This window comes from Chenopodium quinoa, unplaced genomic scaffold, assembly GCF_001683475.1.
Source record: "Chenopodium quinoa cultivar QQ74 unplaced genomic scaffold, ASM168347v1, whole genome shotgun sequence".
Classification (NCBI taxonomy): Eukaryota; Viridiplantae; Streptophyta; class Magnoliopsida; order Caryophyllales; family Amaranthaceae; genus Chenopodium; species Chenopodium quinoa.
The window spans coordinates 14,453-32,248 of NW_018743548.1; the positions used below are offsets into that span (position 1 = coordinate 14,453).

At 34.4% G+C, this 17,796-nt stretch overlaps 2 protein-coding genes and 1 long non-coding RNA gene across 3 annotated transcripts; all 3 read left to right on the top strand.

The window, feature by feature from the left end:
- Nucleotides 1-1,169: 1,169 nt before the first annotated feature.
- LOC110740255 (piRNA biogenesis protein EXD1-like) lies at nucleotides 1,170-11,661 on the top strand. The gene is made up of 11 exons (XM_021920742.1): nucleotides 1,170-1,321; nucleotides 2,250-2,416; nucleotides 2,801-2,932; nucleotides 3,016-3,066; nucleotides 4,973-5,069; nucleotides 7,196-7,242; nucleotides 7,968-8,184; nucleotides 10,144-10,273; nucleotides 10,519-10,561; nucleotides 10,752-10,899; nucleotides 11,555-11,661. Exons 1-11 carry the CDS (start codon nucleotides 1,267-1,269, stop codon nucleotides 11,659-11,661), a joined length of 1,194 nt encoding a protein of 397 aa, XP_021776434.1. The 5' UTR covers nucleotides 1,170-1,266.
- A 1,486-nt stretch (nucleotides 11,662-13,147) lies between these two features.
- On the top strand, nucleotides 13,148-16,560 carry LOC110740216 (clathrin interactor EPSIN 1-like). The gene is made up of 6 exons (XM_021920696.1): nucleotides 13,148-13,410; nucleotides 13,577-13,629; nucleotides 13,742-13,793; nucleotides 16,091-16,170; nucleotides 16,274-16,352; nucleotides 16,470-16,560. The coding sequence occupies exons 2-6, from the start codon at nucleotides 13,589-13,591 to the stop codon at nucleotides 16,557-16,559; spliced, it is 342 nt and encodes a 113-aa protein (XP_021776388.1). The 5' UTR covers nucleotides 13,148-13,410; nucleotides 13,577-13,588; the 3' UTR covers nucleotide 16,560.
- A 105-nt stretch (nucleotides 16,561-16,665) lies between these two features.
- On the top strand, nucleotides 16,666-17,119 carry LOC110740217. Its single transcript, XR_002514993.1, has 2 exons — nucleotides 16,666-16,800; nucleotides 16,887-17,119. It is a non-coding gene; the product is annotated as an uncharacterized LOC110740217 (long non-coding RNA).
- Nucleotides 17,120-17,796: the final 677 nt, after the last annotated feature.

Genomic DNA, 17,796 nt, shown 5'->3' on the forward strand with positions numbered 1-17,796 from the left:
TATACTAATTAATAATTAAAAATATTATTAATCAAATATTGACACACGCGTTTAGTCAAATTGGGGCACTTAAAAAGACAAATAATAATCGACTTAACCAAAATTTTGATTTGTATGTATAAAACTTAATCTCAAAATAAACTGAACATAATTGTTTGTATTCATCTTCGATATAGAATTTTAAGCTTTAAACCTGACTCAACCTTATATAGATCCGACTCGAACCCAAGAATGACTTGACCTAACTGTGATTGGCTTAATTCAAACATTACTCGACCTCGACATTATATAATGAACTGAAATTGATCGGATACTACAAATGACCTAACCTGAATTGATACAATTTGAGAATAATCTAACCTAAACTTCACCCAAACCAGAATAAACCCACCATAAAATTGCCTTTAAATGGACTCAACACAAGCCGATTTTGAAAATGAACCCAACCCTAATGTGACTCCAATAAAACCTAACCTGCACCCAAAAAGGTAACGACTCGTCATAATATAAATTGACCTTTGTCGATTTGAATTTAAACTCAACTTAGTGGCAAGGGACCCAACTTAAAACATGACCTATAGCCCGACTTAACTATAGACCTGAACCCAACCTATTTGCCCAAATTGATAACCCTAACCTCAATATATTTTTCTTGCACTACAACTCCTTCCGTACTTTTGATTAATTAAAGAATTTCAAATAAATTGAAATGGATCAGATAGAGTTATACTTATCCTATCCTTTGGGATACGCAGCTAATGAATACTTGATTACATCTTAAAAATGTTCACACTGATATCATCTATTGAGATATCAGATCTTAAAGGGGTGTATTTTTGCAGATCGTAATCCCATACAATCAAAACCACGAGTCCACCTCACAAAAATTGAATTAACATTTTAATTTTTTTTTAAACAAACTTTCTTATAAACAGTACAAGCATAAACTAGCGGCGAGTCTAATTCTGATATAAATATGCCACTCTAAACCCTTAAACCAATTAACCCTTTTCTTCAATGACATGTAAGAATCTTATTGGTCAATATAGGTCTTAATTTTTCTACAAGACAAGAAAAACGAAAATAAAATACTTGTAAAATTCTAGAAAAAGGGGGAGATAAATAAGGTGAAATTTCAAAATCACTGGGCTATAAATACACTATAGTGTCCTTAAAAAAAATACCCAAAATAATAGAAACTTAAAAACAGAGAAAAAAGTGAGGTTTGAGCCAAAAATCCGATCAGTCTTGTAATGGTCTGATCAGATGGCGGACGATCCTCCTTCCCACCTCGCCCATGTTCCATTGCCTTCGAACCCAGGTTCAATTTCTTCCTATTAAACCTCTGTTTAATTTTTTTTTATGAATTATTTTTGGATTTGTTGATTATTTTTTGGAGTTATGGTTTAGCATTTGTAATATAGTTTATAAATTTATTCAAACATTTTAATGGTATTTGAATAAACTCTATTTTTGGTGAAATTTGTTGTTTTTTGAATTGGGTTTATTTTCATTTGTTATTTTGTTGTTGCCATTGTTGCATATATGGTTTGTAGAACTGTTTTATATGTTGTTTCATCGTTTTTGGTATTTTGATTGAATATGTTTATATAGATTTTTTTGGAACTTTGGTGTTATGAAATTGACATTAGGTTATTGGATGATTTTTGTGTATGACTTTTTTGGTCTGATGGAGCTGTAGTTTTTGCCTGTATTGAATACTGAAATGGTAAAGGTAGTGCATAATTTAGACAAAAATGGTGCTGCTGATGTCTCTCGTGGCGACGAATTGCATGCTTAGTTTATTTGATGCTGTGGTTGTATATGTTCATATATGGAGGATTTGGGGTCTTAGTTATGTTGAGTTGATTGAAAATTAAAGTATGACCCAGCATTTTGTTTATTACCTTTTTTTAGGAGAAATGATTTGTTTACTTCATCTCTAGTTGATTCTCCGTTGGGTTCTGGGATAATCTGAATTGGGGGTGCCATTTTGGCTGATGATTGGGCTTTCGGTTGCAGTCCATATTTACATGGGTTGTTGATAGGAAATCTTAGTGGTAGAAGTATTTACCTAATATAAGAGGAAAGCAATGTATATTCATATCTCTTTGTTATATGTTATTCCCCTCACCATCTTTATGTTTCCATGAATCTGTGTCATGGAAACGAAGAGGTAAAGATCAAAATCATTCATTTGTATATTTGTTTAGTTGACAGTTTGACACGATCAACTGTATTTTGTACAGGTGGGTTAGTTTCCGATGATGCTCCACCAGTTCCAATTTATATTATCACCGAAGCTTCACAGCTTCCAGTGGAGTTCTTAGAGCCCAGTCCTGAAACAAAGCTGGTAATTGGCTTCGATTGTGAGGGTGTTGACCTGTGCCGTTATGGAACTCTTTGTATCATGCAGGTGATTGACTATTCCTGTTATTCTTGAGGCATCAGTTAAAATTTCCTTTTTTTTTTTTTTTGTGCTTGATTATTGACGGGTAGGGTTGGTTGGGGGGTGGAGGTAGTTTGTTGCTGTTGGGTGTTTGGTTTCTTGAACACTGAATTTGTATTTGATTTGATTTTACGGATCTCATAATTGACAACCATATGATCTTGCTGTACTGGGTGCAGCTATACAGCGAGTAGATTTTACTTTTTTACTTTGTGTGGGACTTGTAGATTGATATTACTATGGGAGCAGTGAAAAAGTATTGTATGTGTGTATATTTTGTAACTAGTATAGTTTAGATCATTTTTCATAGTTTGAGTTGAATGTAGTGGCTTACTTTTCGCTTAATTGCAGATTGCATTTCCTGATGCGATATATCTTGTGGATGCCATAGAAGGTGGAGACATGCTCATAGAAGCATGTAAGCCTGCTCTTGAATCTAGATACATCACTAAAGTTATACATGACTGCAAACGTGACAGTGAGGTCTCTAATTTGTCTATCCACCATCTATAATTGATTGATGTTTTGCTTTGAACTAAAATATTTGACGACTTTCCATTTTCTAGGCATTATATTTCCAGTTTGGCATCAAGTTACATAATGTCATGGACACCCAGGTTAGCATTTTTCTGTATATCTGATCAGTCAATATACGGATACGGAGTAGCTTTATTTATGTACCTCACGTTTGCCGAATTGCTTCTATGTGAATTTTGATATTTTGGCTGCATGTGGTAGTGAATCTAGTGATGTAATTGTGAGAAGTCAAACGTTTGTTTTGTCCCTATTGTGATTCTTAGTGTACTATCATGAATATTTAAAACACATTTTTTGTATTCAAGAACCTGTTTAGGGTCTTCTAAGGTATAGGAATTTAGAAATTTGCAAAATTTGGACCAGTTAGTTATTGTGCTTCCCTGAGGAATTTATCCTGTTATCTTTAGGAGTCTCTCCCTTTTTACATATCCGTACATTTGTTATTTTGATTCAGTATCTTCATTACAAACAATATCCGGTCAATCCTTGATGCGGCTGTGGCTTAGTGAAAGAACTCTTGCAATTCATGCTTTATTTCACTTAGTGTGTTTATGAATGTTTAATTAAATTTTCTTAGAAGACCCCAGTGGATTTTCTGTTCCCTCCTGTCTTCCTTTTACATTATTTTTGTTCATGATCCCAAAGTCTCAATTTTTATGACTTTTATCCTTCTGTACTTACACCACCTCTCCGTATTCTATAATACTTGGTTTGTTTAGAACAGTGTTAGAGGAAGGGCATTGCATTCTTCCCAATTTGATGCCTAGAAGAACACAATAATTATTTGCGTTGTTCATTACTGATATTTGGGCAGAAAATTAAGGAAGAAGAAGAGGACATTTTCTATAAAAGCAAGAAATCACAGAAAAATTAAATATAACTCAAGCTTTCAAGAGGCTTGTTCTCTCCCAAACTGTAACAACAAAAACTGAGATGAACACAGAATGAATATCCTCTTTCCCATTCTCTCACTAATTTGCTCTTATTTATAGCATTTCCCCTCTACGCCACTCACTTATCTTCCTCCTCAAGATACTACAACTGAATTATATTGCAGTAATTGCACTACCTATAATGCCAGGCCAGTCCATTACTTACTCTCTAAGTATGAAAAGTATATACAATGGCCAAAGTACTGCATCTTTGGACCTTATTGAACTATTTATGCTGAAGAATGTTATGTTGGGATGTGAAAAATCTCTTTTGAGCTGCTTCAACTTTCTTTTTATTTTTATTATTTTTGTCTCTAGTGTAAGTATTTTATACTCCCTCCGTTCTTTTTATGTTATATATACTCACCTACTATAGATACGTAATTTAAAAAAATATTGAAAATGGGGAGTGGGGTGTAAGATAAAAGTAGGATAAAGTAAGAGAGATAATGTAAAAAGGTGGGTGGGTGTAAGAAAAAGGTGAATTAAGAGGGAGTGCGAAAAAGTTAATAATTGTAGGGTAAATGGGTAAGATGGTGAAACGTATATGCTAAAATAGAATAAAGCAAAGTGAGTAGAATGAAAAAGAACGGACTAATGGAAAGTGAGTAGAGCAAAAGAGAATGGAAAGAGTATGTACTTACTGATTCATGGCACCTAAATACCAATTTCTTTTTACTCGGCTTCATGACTTGGTTTAATTAGCCTTTTCCCTCTAACATCTGGCAAGTGGCAACTTACTTATGCGATTCAACTAGTAAAAATGCAGAGCAATTTGACTAATTAATTGTCGCATGAGTATGAGCTTTCTCGTGTGCTGGATTGTAAGCGAAGTATCATTTTGGTTGACCTCACACAGTGAGATTCATCTTCTCTGGATTGGTTTCTTAGAAGTGCTTACTATGAATATGCATTTGTTTTTCATTCGCATCCTCTTGTTAAGGGCATGTTACTGGTTGACTATAGTCACTGTATTGCTTAAATTTTTCTGTCATGGATGTAGAAAATTTAAAATCCTACATGAACTGATGTGATTGATATATATATTTCACAGATAGCATATACCTTGATTGAAGAACAGGATGGACGTCCCAAAGGGCCCGATGACTACATCTCATTTGTTTCTCTTCTTGCAGATCCACGCTATTGTGGTATTACACTTGTCACGGTATTTATTTTATTGTGCCTAACTTTTAATATGCTTTTACCCTGAAATGAAAGTGTCTAACAATAAGGAGTACAGTGTAGAACTATAGACCACACCTTCAAAATTTTACTTAAGTGTGGGTTACTTTTACTAGGGTAAGCTGTACCTGAACTTAGGTAAACTATGCTTTTAATACGGGTAAAATTGTTTGGGAGTTCATCCAGATTTTTTCTGTGTATCATATCCTTATCTCGTATAATTAGACTTTTCTTACTAGTTACTAGATTTTGAAACTAGGAAAGTTCATCTTAGTTACAGTAAGACTAGTATGGTTGGCACTCCACTGCCTATTTACCAGTCTTAATCTGTAAGCAAGTATTAATTCATTTGTATAGAATTCTAGATATTGTGCTAGGAAATTCACAAGGGAGTTGAGATTAGCTGTCCCATAGTAGAGAAAGAGAGGAAGGGCGACTAACTTATAAGATTCATGAGATATTCCCTCCAATAAACCAATTGGTTTAATATGACGCCTTTTTGTTTTTGTATTAAGTCAAACAATCTTTCCGGGTATGGCTTTTGTATTGCCTAATGAAAGTTATCTTTGTAGCCGAGCGGACGATTCTGGCCTATTATAAGCCTAAAGGAAAGTCGAATAACTTAAAGATTGCTAGATGAGACGACACACGAATATGAGTATTTGTTTGGAGCAAGTAGCCCAACATAATTGCAACCAATTGACCTTGTGTTGGAAGTCTAAAGAGGGATTTACAAGGATGGTAGTGACCTAATTTTATAGCTAGATTATAGATGGCTCACATGAGGGGTAGTGCTATGTGGGTAGTATAGAAATAACTTATATAGGGACTAGTTAGACTACATTGAAGAAAGAGAGGAAGGATGACCAACTTATAAGACTAGTAGGTTATTTTATTACCAATTGGTTGTAGGTTGGAACCTTGCTTTCTTTGTTTGTGATCAAACTCTCCTTGGTCTTGTTTATGGCCCAATGAAGATTTGTTTTATCAATATGTTGACAAAATTTCTTATCTATGGGAGCATTCAACTTTTGCATATGCTTATGCTAATTTTAGGTTGGAGTCTTAGATAAAAGGGGGAGGGTAGAGTGTAAAAAAATATTTTTGGTTGGTTATTGGAACAAGAGTGATAACATCTCAAATCTCAATTGAACAACTATTTGGAGATCGATTGCTTAATTTGGCAAAAGTACATGCTGGCTATCCCATTAACTATAATCTTGATGCTTAGAGAATGATGTGCATCTTGGATTTAGATGTGGTGATTTACTTTGTAAATCTCTAGTCCTCTAGTTTCCTTTTTGTATGACCTGGCTTCCTCTAAATTGGGTTTTGATGATAAATGCTCCGAACAAGAATGCAACCTGCAACAAGTGGATCTTTTATTTATTTTTTTTTTTTTTTTTGGTCCTGCAATGTCTTTTGGTCTCCATGAAATTGTCTTCCTGTGATTGGTGAAAACTGATACGTGTTCAAATTGTACTATATGTGAATGTCATGTAACCGTGAAACTTTACCTAGAGGTTAGCATTGGCATGACATTAGAAGACCTTCATCCATATTAAGATTGCTTGAGGTGTGTCAAGGTGATAGGGATTTTCTTGTGCCTTAGGTGTGCCTTGGTGCACCTCATAGCGTACTTAATAAATGTAAATAAAGGTAAGCGAAAAAAGTTGTGCTCCTTGCCAAAACCGCCCTGCTTGGACCAAAAAAAGGCGTATGGCCTATGTTGCTTGCGCCTCATCGCCTAGGCGGACCTTGTATTACACTGGTGAGATTACTTGATTTTCATGCCACAAACTCAGATTTTATAAACTTTCAGTCAGCAATCAGTCATTTCTGGCCCTGCAAAGCCGTATCCATAGTGCTAATACTCTTAAATATTCACATTAGTATGATGGCATGACCAAATTGGTTGTACTTATAAAATTTTGGGTTGTGTTGTGCCGTTGTTTACTGATGATCTTCTTAATATGCTTGTGTTACATTATGCAATGTGAACTATTGAGTTTTATCATGCATGAACTCCTGTTCTTGATTTGTATTTTCGTTCATATAAAACTTTTTTTTTTTTAATGTATGTCGTCTACAGGAATATCTTATCTTGAGAAGGAGGAGGTTCGGGTTCTCTTGAGGCAGGTGAGTTTCAAATAGTCTGTCATTTTTGGTTTGAAGATGGGACCAGACATTGAGTTCTACTGAATAAAATGTTTTTGAAATGATGCCAATATTGCTAAAGCCTAAATGCATCTGCTGCCTTTTTTTCCTTTCAATTTTTGTGTTGATTGAAAAGTACATTCATATTCTTAAGATCCATGCATTTTAGGCATTAGATTAATAGGGTCCATTAGGCTCATTCCCCATATTTTTTTATGGGTATTTTAAAATTAGAATGGTTAGGCTTAGGAAGTCAGGATTGCTTGGTTTTAGAGAAGAAATTTGGCATTGGTAATTAATCTATGTTTAGAAGTTTATGTACATGGATGTTTTACTATTAAGCACATTCTTCTCAACTATATAGCACTGTGCTAGTGAGTCATGAAGACAAATTGACAATTTACTAATGAATGCAATAGCCCAAATAGTGTAGCTCCATATAGTTATGCACTATAAGTTTTCCTCTATGATCATATTTTCTGACTGGCTTCCACACAAGCTAGATGATGATTGGAATGTAATGTTATTTTGCACTATCTTGAGATTTTAGAGAGAAATGACTTGACTGCTGTATGACTTAAATGGTTGGACCAGTTATATTTGCTACCTTTTGGACATTTAACGTAATCAACCCTCCATTCCGGCCTTTGGCACAGTAACTTGTCTGTTCCAATTTTTTTTAACTGATATTTGTATTTTATTTTCAGGATCCAAAGTTCTGGAAATACAGGCCATTATCTGACCTCATGATCCGTGCAGCTGCTGATGACGTCCGTTTTCTGCTTTACATCTATCACAAAATGATGGAGAAGCTAAATGCCCAATCTCTGTGGAACCTTGCAGTTCGTGGTGAATTGTATTGCCGCTGCTTCTGTATAAATGATGATAACTTGGCTGAATGGCCTGCTTTGCCTTCTATTCCAGGTTTGTCAATACTTTTAGCCATAAATTAAACAAATATAAATTTTGTAGCTACTATATGAAGTGCTATAAAATTCTTGTGGGACAAAATAAAATTTCAAGTGCTTTTGTCTTTTTCAAATTCCAAAATTAGTTGCTCAAGCTTGCAATTCATCTCTGTTGAGGATTAAAGGCAAAACTATGAAGCCTTACTGACTTACATCAGTCCCCCCCCCCCCCTCTCTCTCTCTCTCTCTCTCTTTTTCTTTTCTTTTTTGAGCAATTTCTAGTTTCCTAGATAAGTACAAGAAATTAATTTTTATCTATTTATTTATTTAGTTTTGTGTCTCTGTGTGTTTGATGTTGTGGTGCCTTGAGGCATAAGGGTCAGATGACTCAGATCTTTTACCTAGGCCTAGGGTATGGCATATGGCCTCGTTATTTCACTTTGTTGTTTATCCTCAGATGATCATGCTGGTGACACTGAACATCCCATGTTGACAGTGCATGCTTTTGATGAATGACATTTTCCAACATGGTAAGTCTCAGAAGTCAGAAGGAGCAAATGACTGAATGCTAAGTTGTATATGTGGAGAGTTTTATCAGAGTTGAAGCCTTACTGTTTATGAATTTCAAAAGATGGCTGGACATTAGGGTAGGCACTAGAGAAGTAAAGATTAATGCGCACACTTTTTATATGGAGCTACATCTTGGGGTTCAAACTGCCTTAAGACTGCATGTTGATGAATGAAGAGTGTTATGCTCACAAATTATATCGCGGAATTTGATTCAAAAACTACAAGGTGGTGGCTATTATTTCGTAAAGAAAGAACATGATTTAAATTGAAACAAGAAGTTATGTACAACTAAAATCAGTACTTCATTGTCAAGAACATATCGAAAAAGAATTGATTGGATCTCAAACAAACCCTAATGAAACATATGAGTAAACCCGAGCCCAAAGGCATGAAAAGATTTCGGTCCTATGATAATTAGAAGCAATAGCTCTATCTAGGAAGTTTCTGTTATTCCTTTCCTTCCACAGTACCTGTGGGGAGGAGTGTGGCTCCCCTACCATCTTTGAGGGTCCCACCTTGGTTTAATCTGGGGTTAGTGGGGGCCGGGGGTAGAGGGTAATTGACCACTTAGTTTGCCTGACTAACTGTGCCAGATCAGTTGCACCAGAAATGGGTTGGCAAGTTGGGCCAAAATTAATTTGAGAAGAATGAAGAAATGCCGTTAATACATTCTTCTATAGAATCTTTTGTTTTTGCATCTTTTTCCACTTCAATACTGTAATAATTCACTAGGGTCATGAAAATTGTGGTGGGCAAACTCATTTATATGTGTAAAATTTTTACAAGTTGGATGTAGAAATAAGGATTGTGTTATATGTTTGGAGATGAAATTGGTGTAGGAGGAAAATTGTGAGAGCCGAGGAGTGGTAGTAGCACCTTATGGAGGGAACAGTGGAGGAATAATGTTAGATGGTTTGGAAAATATGGTCAAAGTTTTCTACATCCATGATTCCGGGGACCCTTGACATGTAAAAGAACTTTAGAGTAAGAGAATATACTTTGTATATCAGTTTACTCTGTTTTCTCTGTTGTTTGTTTGCTGTTCTCTTCTTGAATATTATTATTTTTTTCCATGTGCACATGCATTTGTGCTTGTTTCCGTTTGGTGTGTGGTCTTGAGGTTATTGTCTCCTCATCTCTCCACTGGAGAGTGGCAACTGAAGCTTGTTGATGAATGACAGTAATGAAATTTGTTGTTCTCCTTTGCATGTGATGCCAGACTCGAGTTATCCTTTTTCACTTCCTGCTTTAAGAGGTTGTTGTGAGGCATAAGCCTATATTGGTAATCACCTAATATTCTGTGTTTCAACTTTATGTTGTAATTCTTGTTGGAGTGAACACAGAACAATTTGGTTGCCCCTTGATGAGATGAGAACCTTGTTGACCTGGTGTGTTTATTGTTCAGATGACCTGCCTGTGGACACAGAAGCTCCTGAAGAGGAAATCCTTTCTGTTCTTGATGTTCCACCAGGGAAAATGGGACGTGTGATTGGCAAAAAAGGAGCTTCAATTCTGGCAATCAAGGAATCGTGCAAGTAATTTTCATCTTCTATCTTTAACTCAAACACAATTTTCTAAATAACTTGAAACTATGAAGTATCAATTGCCAAAAAAAAAAAAAAAAAAAAAGAAAAAAAATTTAAGTATCAGCTGGTCTGGCTGTGTTTAACTATTAAGTTCCCAATCTTTTCAAATTGTTTTAAAAGGCAATTCTATCTGTTATACTTTATATTTGCAAGAATTACATCTTAACACAGCTGTATATGTTTGTGATCTACAGTGCAGAGATTCTCAATTGGAGGATCAAAGGGTCCCCTGATAAGGTGAGTTTGGAATCTGTGAAGTAGGATATTAACACCCTATTGGTAATGTAGTAATTAATTATGTGTTTCTCCTGTGATGCTACAATGAGGCATGTACCTGATGTGAAACCCTCATTAGGTTACAAACAGAGCTACAATTGATCGACTGATCGTCAACAATCTCCACTTCTATTGTTTTCTTATTTTTAAGGAAGCAAGAATGGAAAGCCTTAAATTTCCATCGTTAACTTTAAAAGTCATTGCCAAAGGCCCAAAGATAGAAAAACAATATAAAGTCCTGATGCAATCAGGGAAAGAAGTTAACTCCTTTCTGTTGCAAATTCTTTATTCTCTTAACAGTAATTTAGTTGAAAGTATTCCATAACTTTTATTTAAAGGCATTTTTGCAATTATGCAAGACTACATTCATCTAAATCCCACTCTACATAGGAGCCTCATTAAAGACATCAGGGGACTTTTATGGTTATGGAATTAAATGTGTTGTATTATATACTGTCATATAATCACGAACTCACTGCATTTGTCTACAAATGTGTAGCTTGAAGCGCAAACCATTGCTATGTTACTTATATAGTACTGTTGTTTTATGTAGGTTTTCATCATAGGCCCAGTGAAGCAAGTGAGAAAAGCGAGGCCATGATAAGGGGAAGAATGCTGGACATGTAATGAACAAATAGTCTCTTGCAATGCTTTGGATGTACTGATACAATCTCTCAATCTCAATAATAATAAATGGAACTTTTTAAGACACTTCTTTTCTCCAGTTCTGAATTTTGAGGCAGTTTTTTCTCTTTAGTTCTAAACCCGCGTTAGTTTACTAGAGCTTCTCCAAGGCACTTCTTGGAGGATCTCTCTAGTAATTTTAGCAGAGTAGTTTTTGCATGAATGTCAGAGATGCCTGGGAGTTCTCCCTGGAAGCTAATTGTCGTAGATGCATGAATCTTAGCTTGCTATATTGCTGTCTGTCTGTTTTACAATATGGTGAATGTATAGCGTTCATCAATGTAAACGTGAAGCTTGCCATTGATATAATTCGTAGCTTTGATGGTATGTTGCTCGAGTGCAGATACTATATCTTTAAAGCGTGGAATCCTGATTAGCATTGGAGATGTGTTATTGAATGTAAGTGCATGGAATTGTAGGAGTCTATGCCTCTATGGCAGGTAGAAATATAAAGTTTCACAGATGAACTTTGGTTATATTTGTCTCCAAATCTCTAGTTCCTTTTCTTTTTTTGAACATTAGATGTCTCCCTTCCCTCCTTCCCTCTTAAATCCTTAATTCAAACACATTATAGTGGAATCCCAAAAGAATTGGTGACAGCAAGAGTAGTTGCTAGAACTTTATGTAGGATTAAGGGAGTATTTCACCAAATTTTGTCAACTTGAAATTAAGCTAGTCATACAAAAGTTATATTCACAAATGAAAATCAATAAGAGATTAGAACTTGTGACTAGCATGAAAAAGTGTAGTAAAATACTCAAAAAAACCATCGACAATTATATTGAAAAACCTAATGCTAAAACCTTGTCTCATAAAAGATGACCAAATTAGATGAGAAGTCCCCTTCTAGTTGGGAATAGATCTAATGCTTCACTAGAACTTTATTCAATATAAGCCTTTCACAAGATAGTAAATCTTTTCATTTAAGAACTTTCGATCTTTACAAGAGTTTGAATTATCTTTAACGAAGTGTGTAGTGGACAAATTGTGTCTTGGATAGATATGTGTTATCTTCATAATTATTATATATCTTTATTTGATAAACAATTGTATTTCTATGGAGAATATCAATTCCCAATGTTAGAAGGAATCATTAAATTGTTTTTTTTTTTTTTTTTCCTTGACAAGATCATTAAATTGTTTTTGCAGTAGTGAAACTAGTCTATGAAAAAAGGGTGCAATAATTAGATAAAAATAAGTAGAAAATGTTTATTCAATTTAAATTTTAATTAGGAAACATCAATAGCTTTACATGCAATTTAAAATTTAATTCTTTTTTGGATTAAACTTCATATGGCATATATTGTGTAAATGAAACTTTTCTTTTCTAAGTTACCGTGTAAATTGTAATATTGTCACAATGAATGGATAAATACTAAATTACTACACTAACTAAAGTTAGAAGCACTTGTAAATTTGTAATATATCTATAGTAAAATTGAAAATAAAAGTCATTTTTAATTGAGAATTAAATATTAGTGTTTTTTTTTATTAACGGTATTGATATATACTAAAAACTTTGTAATCTTCTTTCAAAGAAATTAAATAAATTTGTAATTCATGTAACTATCATGTAACATCGTGTTAATAAACTTATTAAACATGTAAATATTTTGTATCGGACTTGACTAACTTGTTTCGTAGTTTCATAATTAGTTCAATACATTTTTTTTAAAAACATCAAAATGTGGTAATACAATTAAATTCAATGAAAAAAGAATGTCAAAATAATCTTGACCAAACTTTGAAAAATCTTAAATTCAGAATCCATACAACATAGATCAAGTGAAAAGTACACAACTTAAACCAGTTGGCAACTTGGCATTTATGCAGTAAATAGTGGCTAGACGCTAGATGACATAAAAATTCTTTTACTCCATTATTTAAGTGAACAATCATTATGTAAATTTTCTATCAAAAAAACCAAAAAAATAAAAAAAATTCATACATTTTCAATTTCAATTTCTTGTAAATAAATTAAGAAGGGGAAAAGGGTGACGATAATAAGTTCATTCTTCAATTACAATTCGCAATTTCATGATTACAATCCTCCATTAAAATAAACTTCGAATCTCCATTAATTGCTCTCTCTTTCCTTGAACCACCGATTCTCGCTACTCAATAAGGTATGTCTACTTTTTTTTTTTTTAATTGTTTGTTTTATGAAAATATTGAAATCAATTAATTTGATGTGAAAAAATTGAAATCAGTTAATTCAATCTCAGATCTATGTTGATTTTTTTTCAAAATTTGCTTACACATTATAATTTGATCCTGTTATATATTTTTCAGATCTCAATCAACATGGATTTCATGAAGGTTGTCGATCAAGCTGTTCGCGAAATGTAATTCTTCTAAATTTAGTTTAAATGGCAATTTTAATATTAATTTGTTTGAAAATTTGGAAATTAGGGTTTTGGTTTGTTGATTTTGGGTAATTTTGAACTTTGATTGTAGAAAACGAGAGGTGAACTTGAAGGTATTGAAGGTTCCTGAGATCGAACAAAAGGTTAGTTATTGAATGAAAATACATTATGTTTTTAATTGATTTATTCATTTTGTGTACAGAATTTCTGATTTATTAAATTTGGTGTTAATGAAGTGAAATTGCAATCTTGGGGGGTAAGATTTTAGCTATAAGAGCTTCAATTTTAATCAATACTAATTACTAAGTATGATCTAATATTTTATATTGGGTTCTTTCATTGTATGAATCGAATGACTAACTTTCCTGTCGTATTTGATCTGGATGTCTCGGGTTTGATCTGGGTTTTTCTTTCTATTATAAGTGTGTGATCAGTGTGAAGGATATGATTTGTACTTGGCAACATGTATTTAGAATCTTTTTCAAGTTTATAAGGAACTAATGACCAAAATAAGCTCTCTTTCAATGTGTTTATTGGATAATGTTTCTGATTGTGTGGTTTGCTTGTTGTAAATCTGTAGACGATTTTTTGAGGTTTCCCAATGCAGGACTCTGTAAAATGTAATATCTTAGAACTAATTTTTTTTTTAGCGAAGCATCCTCTATTTTTTTTTTAGTAAAAATATATCTATAAAGAACTTGCTTTGACACTTAGTATTGAATCCTAATGGATAGCTGAGCAATATGACCTTCTAGCTACTAGAATTTTGAGTGTCATTTGGTTTTCTCCCATGAAGATAACTTCCATTAGGAAGAGAGTCGTTGGTGCCTTGGTGGAAATTACTCCTAATCCTTGGGGATTAATGATACATGTAAATTTTGAAATTTTTTGTTTAGTTTCAAGGTACCTTTTTCTTTTTCTTTCCTTTTCTTGTTTTCCCCTCATTTGCCTTTTAATTGGGTGGGCGGTTATCAGAATATGGTGCATTATGCAATTATATAGTGATAATGAACTGAGCTTGAACTCTCACTGAGCTCTAGGCTCTAGCTCAGGAAAGTGAGGCTAGAATCTAGCTCTTTAGCTTGTACTTGGAACGGGAAATTTATAATGGTGACGAAATCAAATAAGGGCAATGATAATCTGGAAATGCCAGCTATTAGGGTACTCAACTGTAATTGCCACTGGCTCCTTTTTGTCTACTTCCTCAATTCACCTTTTCTTTATCATGTATACTTCTGCATGCTTACGTGAAATCTTGTTTTTCTGTGAGCTCAGTCATGGACACCAAACTGATTTTACTAGTGCAGAAGGTGTGTATCTTTGATGTATATCATAAACGAAATTATGCACTCTTTGGGTGGACTATGGGGTGCTGTATTCAATGGGTTTTTTTTCTTCATATTTGTCATGGTGCATTGGTTTCTTTCTTTCCAAGTGCACCATCAAACTACCAAGAGAACCATCTTCCATCTTCCATCACTGTCTATCTATTAGTTTTAAGTAAGCTGCAAGTGTTGCTTTGAGCTGTTGGCATTCACCTGAGCTTAATCTCCTTGTCTTGCTTCTCCTAGTGGATGATAGAAGTTAACACGTGTGATATGTGTTTCAATGACCATTAGACAAATAATGCCAGTGTTGGGATTCTAAATTATCTGCTTGCTTTGAGCACCCTTTGATCAGATAAAACCCTTAAGAAAAGGAACTGTATAGATAATCTGTATCAGTCTATTGTTTCAACACAAGGCTTGTTGGAGACTTTTCTGTGATGCTCTTGCATATTCACACATTCTAATTCAGGAGAACAGCACTCCTTTTCATGCCATTTCTATGTATGGAATTGAGTACTATTTTCATGGTATAGGATTTAATCAAATTTTGTGGATTGAAATTGTCACTTTCTAGGACTTAATTTTTTTGGTGTCTGAGAATAGGGGAATAATCTTAGTTAACATTAATAAAAATCTGACCGCAGAAGTTTATTAATGGTAAGAGTGGGTAGCTTGTTCCTTTTCTGCTGATTTTTCATACTGTGAGGTTAGATAATTGAATAGACTTTTGCAAGATAATTAAAAAGGATCCAGTATCATGAGCTGCTTGCTTGATGTTGCTGCTAATCACCATTGCTTTTTTTTTTTTTCGGGATGAAACAATATCAACCTTGTATCATCATTGCATTGAGTGCTAAAGTTGGGTTCAATTATACACGACCTAACTCCTTTAGTTTAGAGCAGCAGATATTGAGTGGCACACCAAATGTCCAAATGTACTCATACACATTAGACTTAATCAAATAACTATTTTAATAATATCCACATTATATGATGGACCTGACCAGACCATCCATTATACTTTGCATTTAACACGAGGGATTGGGTTCTAAATCCTTGTTACAAATAGTTGCTTTATGCATATAGAATCTGACCACCGTGATTTGTGATAGGTGCTGGATGCAACTGATAATGAGCCTTGGGGCCCTCATGGAAGTGCACTGGCAGAAATAGCTGTAGCCACCAAAAAATTGTAAATTCCTCTAATCTCAAATTCTCTGAGTTATTTGAGCTGAAAGGAGGATTCTGACTTTTGATTTCTTGATATGCCTGGCCTTTCTTTTGCTATCTGCAAGTTCTGAATGCCAGATGGTTATGAATGTTCTCTGGACAAGATTGGGAGAAACTGGCAAGGATTGGCGTTATGTTTATAAGGTACTATAATCTTCATCTGCTGTGATTTGAACTCTTTTAGCTGGCAAAGGTTTGTAATCCTAGAGAAGTCATGCTAATATTTTGTTTCTCCTTATCATTGCATTGGCTCTTATCCAGGCACTGGCTGTGATAGAGTATCTCATTGCCAATGGATCTGAACGAGCTGTTGATGAGATCATAGAACATACTTTTCAAATCTCAGTATGAATCCTTTCATCTTATCTTTCTTGGGTTATCATGATTATTGTCCAAGAAATGTATCTTATTCCTTTTTTCTTTCACATATTGCTTTGGTCTGGTAAAGTCGCGCAAGCTTTGAATATGTTGAACCAAGTGGAAAGGATGTGGGGATCAATGTCAGAAAGAAGGCGGAAAACATTGTAGCTCTTCTTAATAACAAGGATAAAATAGAAGCAGCTCGGAAAAAAGCTGCTAGTACCCGTGAGAAGTGCGTTTTGAAGTACTATAATCAGTGCCTAATTCCTCTGTATACATAGCAAATACTCATGAAATTTCTCGTGCATCTGTTTATAGGTATGTTGGCCTCTCATCTACGGGGATATCGTACAAGTCAAGTTCTGCTTCTTATGGTGGTGGCAGTTCCCAGAGCAGCAACAGGGTCAGGTATGGAGGCTTCGGTGGCAGATATGATGATGATGGTTACAGAAGCAGAGATGAAGACTATTCTGGGCAAGATAATTTGAGAAATTTGTTCCCAAGTCTTATCAAGGAGCTTCTGCTGAAAGGAAAACAGCTCATTATAGCAGGTAGACTGCTGAAATTTTTCCATGTTGCTTCTATTTTCTCTTTCTAATTTTTTTAATCCCTTTTTCTTCGAAAGTAATGTTTTGCTTGTAGTTGAAGGTTATATGCCACACCTTATTTTCTTTTTACTGTAATAATTTCAAGCCTAAATTGTAATAAACAGAAAGATTAAGGGGAAAGGTTGAAGCTTTGATTGATAACAAATGATTTTCACAAGTTAGCAGCTTTAGGCTGCAAGTCTCCACTAGTGACTTTAGTTTACAACTCTCAAAACATCAATATCACAATCCTCATGCCCTTCTACTGCTAAGCTACTTCCTTTTTATAATCAAGCAAACAAATGATAACATAATAATAATTGTGTTTGTCCTTGCTCAAGAGTATCAGCATTCTGTCCCATGTTGCCACACCCTTAGTGCTCCCTTAATTAGTTTTGTCTTCTTTTCATCTTTTGCTAAAGTGTCTTCTGCCCCCCTTTTGCTACTTACATCACTCCTTTGGTCGGTTCATTACATTTACTCTATTTTCTGTCTTCAACTCTCTCGGTATAAATTTGGCTATAACAGAGAAATATTAGTCAAAGATGAAGAACAGAATGGAGAGGGATGGGAAACCTTGAGTGATAGAAAAAGGAGTGAGATGATATTTTCTTTTAGGAATATCATTTTATGGTCCTTCA